General features: G+C 40.7%; 1 protein-coding gene across 5 annotated transcripts in view; it reads left to right on the top strand.

Annotated features, from left to right (window-relative positions):
* The first annotated feature begins 286 nt into the window (after positions 1 to 286).
* The window catches only part of kiaa1549la (KIAA1549-like a), a 112,159-nt gene continuing 103,488 nt past the window's right edge, over positions 287 to 8,957 (top strand). For 3 of the 5 annotated variants that reach the window (XM_063477688.1, XM_063477687.1, XM_063477685.1), the window contains exon 1: positions 289 to 889. In XM_063477688.1, coding sequence (XP_063333758.1) covers positions 649 to 889 — 241 coding nt within the window. In that variant the 5' untranslated portion in view covers positions 289 to 648. Of the gene's footprint in view, positions 890 to 8,957 lie in introns of all 5 variants that reach the window. The other 2 variants (XM_063477689.1, XM_063477690.1) reach the window with 2 other exon arrangements.

Genomic DNA, 8,957 nt, shown 5'->3' with positions numbered 1-8,957 from the left:
AACAACGTCAAACATCGAAGATGTCAGAACTTTCAGGACCAAAAACTGAAAGTAGCAATGCACACACAAACAGAAACAGGGGAGAAACCGGATACTTTTACAAACCTGCAAGACATGGATTGGAAAATCAGTTTTCATATTTATTTCATATTTACTTCTTACTTATTTACTTATGTTCATTTGAAGTAATGCATTATCAGAATTATCATCTAGTCTTTTTATTGAATAAGCATTGCAGCTGACGGAAAATATTGTTCTCCTATAAACCTTGGCAGCATATAATTCTTGCATTAATCTGGTTTCACAGGCTGAAGAATAGCTCAAGTGTATACTAAGAGCACACGGTTTTATTTTGAAGAGAACTTCGGTTGATTTCCGGTTCTGTATCTGTGCATTGACACAGCTGCCCGCAGATATGGAGAGCGCCTTGCGGATGCAGTAGGGACAGAAACACACAGAAACTGACACAGCGAGACGCGCAAAAGGAGAAAACTAACGCTTCTTTGTTTCCTCGTCGACCTTCACAGCCTCCAGCAGGCTCATGGAGAGCGGAGCCCTGCTTGTCCGAACAGGGGGCAGGTTGATCGGATGCCTTTCATCCCAGCAGCGCCGTTAGATGTTTCCCATTCAGGATTAATTGGTTGACCAATGGCTCCCAAACATGCGCGCCTCTCCAGCAGCGGTGGCCCCGGGGTCGGAGGGCTAAATAAGAAAGAAGACCCCTGCTCTTCCTCCTCGTCGCGATGGATCCTGGATGCGGGGATGGTGGCCGTCTACTCGCCGAGGATCGGGAAGAGGACGCGCGCGCTGAATGGAATGGTGGCCCGGTGGTTTGTGACCATCGGCGCGGTGCTGATGCTGATGATGCAGAGCTCCCTGGCCGCTGACGGTAAGACCCCGATGCTCTGTCTTTTTCCTGTCACTGAGAGGAGCCCTGTATTCTTATTCTAATCACGTAAATAAAGCATAAACCACGCGATCAGCCGCCTGAGTCGCGCTAATGTTTTGAATCCACTCTCGAGCTGGCTCCATGAAAACAGTGATGAAGAGCCAGTGGAGAGGAAGACCTAATGAAACTCTGTTAGACAAGAAACGAGCTGCAAAAGCAGCAGCTATGTTAATGCACCCGGAGGTGTTGTGGCGATTTCTGAAGGGGTGCCTGTTGTTGTTTATACATTTATCGTATTGATTTATTTGTCTGACTGATTTTAAATCTCTTTATTGTGCCGGAGCGCACTGTGGACCGCAGCGCTGCGCTCATCGCGACCTCTTCTTTGCGTTAAGGAGGAAACTTTTTATTCATTCATGGAAAATTGGGCCCCGAGGTCTTCAGCCTCTATTAAGATCCATAGGGGATGTTTCGTAGTCGGCACAAATGAATAATTTAGGATCTCTGTGTGCTCACAGACATCCGAGGATAAAAAGCAAAAAATAACAGCACCAGTCCTCATTCAGAGAAGCAATAATTAATGCAGGAAGCTGTTTCTTTAATACTGACAGCAAAGCCTCAGTGTAATCCTTTGGGATATACATATACTGGAAATTACTGTTTCAGTCCCTTAAGAAGGGGCTGTTGTTGTTTTTTTTGTTGTTGTTGTTTTTTTTTTCTTAAGGAAATAATTCAGGCCTTAAGTTGGGTCATTTTGTGTCAGAATGCCTTCATACACTGACATGTTCCTGGGTTTTGGCTGGAATGACCGCGCAATACTGCATGTTTACACTGATTACAGGTTTGATAAAATCTTATAAAAGAAGAGAATTAAATATACAGACACTGACTTTGGACGCTTAGCAACAGTAAACCTCGTCTGATAAAGGGAGAAATCTGCAAAGCTGTGATAAAAATTCACAAACAACACAATTAGAATTTATTTGCTTCAGTCAGATCCAGTGGAGATGCAAAATAAACGGCCATTTCATCCAATTTACAAAACATATTTTCTCATTTAATCTGACTTTTTTTTTTTTATCTTTCAAATCTTTAAGTCAAGTCTGTTCAGCTGGAATAATCCACAACACATGTATCAGCTACAGCTGAGATGTGAATGCCTGTACACAATAAATATTGTTAAAATAAAACACAAATGTGCCAACACACAGCCCGTCTGAACCGCAGTTTATTGTTGGTGCTCACAGCTCCGAGGGTGACATTTGCAAGAATGTCAAATGTCCTGTCGCTTTCCAGGAATAATGAGTCAGTGTGGCCAGCCCCAGTGAGAACAGTATTAAAAATATCTTTTCAAACTTTCAATTAAAGTGTCACACGAATAATTATAATAAATATGTCAGCCTTCTGCCAAGATGTACACTGTAGCAGTATCTGGGAAAAGACAGTTAAAAAAAAAAGATAAGGAATAAATGAGCTTCAGCTTAGATAAACTCATTCTTCTGAGGTACCAACCATATTACATCAGACAAATACAAAGTGAATATGCTTCTTGTTATAATTAAATGCAGCTGCAAATTTATTTGAACTGTATTATTCGTCTGTTCATATTTGCCTTTATGGAAAGCGAATAACGTCCCATGAATATTACAATATAAAGTAAGCCTACTGGACACGATGCCAATGTAAAAGCCCCAAAATGCAGTGCAGTGGTGTAATAATGTGAACATTCAGTGCAACGGTTTGGTGCGGTTTCTGTGTTTGAATGGCAGGTTTCCCTGAAATGTGGTGCAACAGCGGGCAACAGGCATGTAGTTGTTATTTCTCTGCTTTAGTGGCTACGTAGGAAGTGCTACACAAGTAGTGCCAACATGTATATAAACCCTAATTTTCATTTACATGGCTCAGGACCTAATGAATCAGATGCCACTGGTGCAATGCGTAGGTAACAACAGAGTGCTCAATGCCCCTCTATTTCTGTATTTTGTACAAATGACAACCTCCAGGTCTAAAAAACAAAGGTAGCACTGAAGCACCAAAAACTGCAGTTCCTCTAATGGCCACTTGAGGGTGGCTCCAAAAGTGAGTGGGGAAAAAACTCCTGTGGGAAAATATTAAATGCTATCATTAAAACGCGTGTTTTACAGCGCGCTACAAAAACACAAGACTGAAATTCTTTTACAAATAGAACTCGTACATTTAGATATAAAACACATAAAGTTAGGGGTACTTTGACAGGTGTGTCAGGAGAAGCACCTGCAGTTAGGTTGGGGTTTTTCACGTATTTTTGTTCTTCAATATTGGTGAGTGAAATTATAATATTATAATAATCTGTTACTCATGTGTTTTTGTCTGTGTATGAATTACAGATCTATAGTTTATGGACATAGCTTGCTAAAAAACTCACAAACATTAGCTGATAACTTAGCACTCCACCCTGTTTTCCAGATATACAGTCGTTTCTAGCTCCAAAAACCCCTGACGGCAGCAGCCAAATTGTTAACAATGAAATTTCAAAATGCAGCAACAATTGCTAGATTTAATTGCATTTAAATCTCCAATCAAAAAATCAACAATTTGTATTATTAAAGCCAGTTTTTCTTTTGGAGAGAAAATGGTGACCAGGTTGCTCCGTCTGTGAGCTAGCAATGACATAAAGAAATAGTGTGAAGTGTAAATTTTGATTCAAAAAAGTACTGCAAATGTATTCAAGCCCCAGTGTATTTTGTGCAGAAGGTGTTTCAGCCTCGCCATCATGGGAATCACGGCAGTGAAAATTGCCTTCAGCTTCTACTTCACAGAGTTTCAACAAGTTAGACTATATTGACAGCCTGTGTTCGACAAAGACCTCAAACCACACAAATCAAACAAGTCGTGTCTCTAACACTCTGAATTTAATGACAGTTCTTCAGCTTTGGCATTAAAAGAAGTCTGAAAAAACAAACAAACAATTAAATCTAATTTTTCTATATCTTAAATTATAGGACTATAGGATATACTGCCATCTTTTATATACAGTGAATGGTTTTGTCTCACTTCCACAGACATGTTGGCACACCTGCAGCTGACAATGTTGCTCTAAAGGAGTGACCTGTTCTGGTCTAAGTAGTGCATCAGAAAAGATAACTTCATACATGTTCATACATATATGGTGATGTTATGGGAGATCAGACGTCTCACATCACTTTGTATAAAAAAAAAAAACACAGCACATTCCCCGGCACACTCTTCTCCCTCATTTTCCCCTAAAACGAGTAATTAAAGGACAGGTGTGAATTAATGGAATAGTTTAGTAGCGGCTCTGCCGGCTTGCTGCTGGTTTATATTTGCATAATAATTTAAGCGATTGTCTGACTGACTTGCACACTCAGTGCCATGTAGTTAAAGGAAGATTGTCTCGCTCTCTCTTTCTCTGTCTCAGTGCCACTTTACCAACCTCACTTCCCGATCAAACTGGAAAATAATGAAATTCGGGCTCGTCTTAATAACAAATGCCACCACCACTACTCAGGGTGTGATTAGAGGGTAATAAAGAGAGACTGCACCCCTGTGATATGCACATCTTCATTATATGCATAAACCTGTTTTTGGGTGAAGATTTGAGAAAATGGAGACGATTGCCAAAGTATTTAGCAAAAGAGAGTTTATCTGCCCAGCCTCCCCGGTTAAATCAGAGCAAATCGCCCACTCGCTCTGGATGATATATCCTCTTTTATGTCATGCTGCTGTGCCACTTAAGAGTGAGCTGTTCCATAGAATGGCTCAGAGAGATTTGACTTTCTCTCTCATACCTGGTTACTCAAGCCTTTTCCAGAGAGAAAATGTTCCCATTGTATTTTTGTTTTCTGCATTTAGAACAGAAAAAAGATGCTTTGAAGCCTGATGCCCAGCTGGTGTGTGTATGTGTGTGTGTGTCTGCAGGCTCATACAGTATGTGAATGTAGGCGTTTTCTTTAATAGGTCTACAGAGATCTTCATCCTCAGTCAATAGCTGAGATCTATTGGTCCACGTTACCATGGGAACAGATCTGCAGCTAGTACTTTTTCTCACTGTGTGTCTGTGTTTGTCAGTCAGGGATTGAAAATAACATCTGAGTAAGTGCCAGGTTAGAGTCTGTTGCCTAATGATCGGCGTCTGATGACACACCAGCGGAGATGAAACGCTCCCCGTGCTGCACTGTTTCAAAATCAACTCAAACCTTCTGCTTCCAGCTGCTAAACATCCGGTTTTCTGGCCATCTGAGTCACTGCATCCTGCTGCTGTTGTTTTCTTAGTGTTTAACATCATATGCGACTGTGAATCTCCTTCACTTCAGGATGCTTCACAAACCGCAACGTGACAGCTGATGTCAGTTAGCTGTGCCTTTAAACACAAGACAGTTTCATGGACTGAAGGCAGCTTAAGAGATTGGGCTTCATTTGTTCGTTATGGCATTATGACATATGTTCCTAACCTTTTTCACAGGAGGGCTTGGTGAATTTTGGTGGCTGTTCCTTTCACCTTTAGATGGATCCAAGCCAGCTCTTGTAAAGTGTGACATCTTCTTATGAACATTAAAATCACACACCTGCTTGATGTTCTGCAGATCTACCACATTCTGCAGAAACAGCTGTAGCTCTGCGATGTCCTGTGGTGCCTGGCACCAGATCCTTAGGTTTTAGTGAGTTGCAGGGTGGGGCCTAAGAAGTGAGACACTCATTGTGTTGGGGATTGTCCTGCTGAGAGAGACAGCTGCCATCGGGGAGTGCTGTTATTATAATATGGGTTGATTGGTCTGTAGCAGAGTTATAATTCATAGTATGTGTCAAAGTAACGGATGTGAACAGGATCAGAGGTTTCCCATCAGAATATTACATAGCAACAACAAAACGATCAGTGTTATTAACTTTACCTGTCAGGAGTTTTAATTTCGTTTTGCTCGCTCAGATACAAATATTCAGAAAACCAAAAGCTGCTTGGTCATTTCGGATCTTTAGTAAAACGCTGTATCTTGGTGACTTGGGCATTAGATGGCATGCTTATATTTTTTTGGTCTATAAATAGCTGTATCAGATAAAGTCCGAGAATCTAATAACCAGGAGCCGGACTGTGAGGAATTGAATGTCTGGCCACAGAGTCATTGATAAATCCTGATGCTACTGATCATGTATCTGCTGTCATCAATTAAAGCAATCGATTGTGCTGATTACATAGAGGGAAACTGGGCTCCTCCCCGCCTCCTGTGGCTTCAGAGAGAGAGAGGAAGAGGAAGAAGAGGAGCTGGCTGAGCATCAGAGCCCTCACAATCAGATTAAAAGTTTGTGGTGCTGCAAAGGAAAGACGAGACAGAACGAGGAGGAGGAGGTAATCAGTCGGTCACTTAGTGAGGCTGATTTAAATGTGACTTTAGGCTCAGTGCAATTTCAGCTCAAAGCAAAGAATAGCGTTCAGATGGAGAGACTGCTTTTATTAATACTGCTGCTTCACTTACGTCAGTGAACTTTGCCAGAGCTTTGCAGCCCCGTTACCCACTGTGTAACAATGACACCTACTAAATCTGTGGTGGCACTGAATAATAAATAAGATAAAATCTATAAATATTTATCTGTAGCTTTATCAAATGTGAAAGGAGAACGACTTTACCGTGTATTCTTCTTCTGCATATGTCAATTTTTAGTACATTTTACTCATAATTGCGGTGAATTCCGCCCGCTTCACAGAGCACTTAAGCTCCGAGCTCGTGTTTAATGCACGGGGAATGTCGGACGCGATACCTCTGAAAACTCTGATGACGGCTGACAGATGAGAAGGCTTGCTGCGCTACAACCTGCTCTATTTGATGCCAGTTACTTGGCTTCATAAGGATTCCTGCTCACACACGATCGCTCGGTTCATCCGTTTAGAAACCCTGACAAATCAAATGAACGGCAGCGCTGCACGCTCCAATGTGTCCTCTTCAGCTCTCAAGTAAATAACATTTCCAAGATTCAATCCAAAGAGGTTTGCAAAGCCACAGTTCACTTCTGCTCAATTTATTTGGTGTCAAAGCATGTCTCATAAGAAGTATTAAAAAAGGGGATGTAATCAAACATTGGGAAAATGAAAACCGGTGCTTCAGCAGCTTTGCTCCAAGGGTTTTGAATCCTGTAGTTATAACAAAAGCCGTAATCTATAGATAGGGATGTAAGGAGGTCAGAGGGAATGTTTTAGATAGCCTTACACCCAGATTATTCCTAAACTGTATTAAAAAAGATGGCTGTAGACAGCATGAAGTTGCAGTTTTACATGGGACTCAAGCTTTTTACGCTTCCTGTTGGCTTCATTCTTCCTGGACGGTTGCCGCTTGGTTTTAAAAGATGGACTTTTGACGTGAAAGATAATCATCAACAAAATATAAAGAAACTCAGCAAAACCCTTAAAACCAAATCTGAATAGAATTTTTACCTTTTAGTTCAGCGATCCCCAACTTTTTTTGCGCCACAGACCGGTTTATGTCCGACAATATTTTCACAGACCGGCCTTTAAGGTGTTGCGGATAAATACAACAAAACAAAACCAGTACCGGTACTCCCAAAAAAAGATTTATTCATAACACACGGGAAAAGACCCAGGGAAACAGAGTTAATGATTAAAAAACACTAAAAACTGATAAAAACCCTGGAAACCATGAATTTCACACCTGAGCCTCAACCCGGTACAAAATGACCGGTCCGTGGCCCGGAGGTTGGGGACCACTGTTGTAGTTGACAGGTAATTCTGCAAGAGAGGCTTCCTTCTTTTTTGTGTAAAAGCTCTGAAATTAGCTCATGAGTAAAATGGATTTCCATCATTAAGTATCAAAAATGTTCCCTGCTTCCAAACAGGGATAGAAAACATTTGAAAACCACTGCAGTGGATGAGACACGATGACAAGTATGAAAACACCCATTATTAGGTAATTTAAAGATGCTTGCATAGTTGTAAATTAGAGCTGGGCGATAAAACGATAACGATATGTATTGCGAAATAACTTTTTCTCGATAGAAAAATTAAACTATTGCGATAGACCTCATCTCTCTCTTGCTCTTAAAAAAAAGAAAAGAAGAACAGCCAATCCAAATTAAGTAGAGCAGAGCCGAACCAATCACAGCCGCAGCGTCACGTCACGTGACTTGTTACATACAGCACAAGTGCCAAGCCGCACATTATTATTATTATTATTATTATTATTATTAGTAGTAGTAGTAGTATTTCGTAGTGATGGGTCGGTCGCGAACGAAATGGCTCTTAGAGCCGGATCTTTGACGTGAACGACGCGAGCCGGCTCCTTATCGCGACCCGTGGGGGGTTTTTTTTCTTTCTTTCTCTCACTCTCTCTCTCGCACTTTATTTCCGCTTCACTCTGCATGCGAGCCTTGCGCTTTGCGCTGGGAAGAGGGGGGAGGGGCGGTAGGTACACTCGCAGTAGCACAGGAACAGAGCGGGAGGGAGAGAGAGAGAAAGAGAGCCAGGGACAACAACGTCACATTAGAAAGGTATAGTAATCATCCACAACTATTTTCAGTTGCGGATGATAAAGGATTCAGAAAGTTCAGAAAGCTATACAACAAGGAGAGATTGAAAATTTCCTTTTAGTTCTCAGTTTATTTGATATTGACAAAAGTTAGTCAATTTTGTCTGTTCTTCTGTAAAACAAACTAAGATTTATTTTTAGAATTAATATTTTGTTTCTAAGTGGAATTGACAATTTAGTAGTCTGTTTTGTTTGTTCTATTTTGAAACTTAAACGCTTTAGCGGCTGCCTTTTGTGTAGTTTGCAATATTTGCCTTTATTTATCTGAAAAAGTCTCATGTTCCTTAAGTACATCTACCCTGTTGAACTTATTATGGGAAATAAATATTAAAATCAAGACAAGCTGCTGATTATTTCAAATTTTACTTGTGAGCAACGGCACATTTAAATCTTACAAATATAGTTATTTGGCTTATATCGTGATATATATCGTTATCGCCTGAAATGAAAAAAACATATCGTGATATGAAAAAATCTTATATCGCCCAGCTCTATTGTAAATGAAATCCCAGCAGTCCCAGATTGTTCTTGCCAACTTA

This window comes from Pelmatolapia mariae, linkage group LG7, assembly GCF_036321145.2.
Source record: "Pelmatolapia mariae isolate MD_Pm_ZW linkage group LG7, Pm_UMD_F_2, whole genome shotgun sequence".
Classification (NCBI taxonomy): Eukaryota; Metazoa; Chordata; class Actinopteri; order Cichliformes; family Cichlidae; genus Pelmatolapia; species Pelmatolapia mariae.
This window is presented reverse-complemented; position numbering and strand designations above follow the sequence as displayed.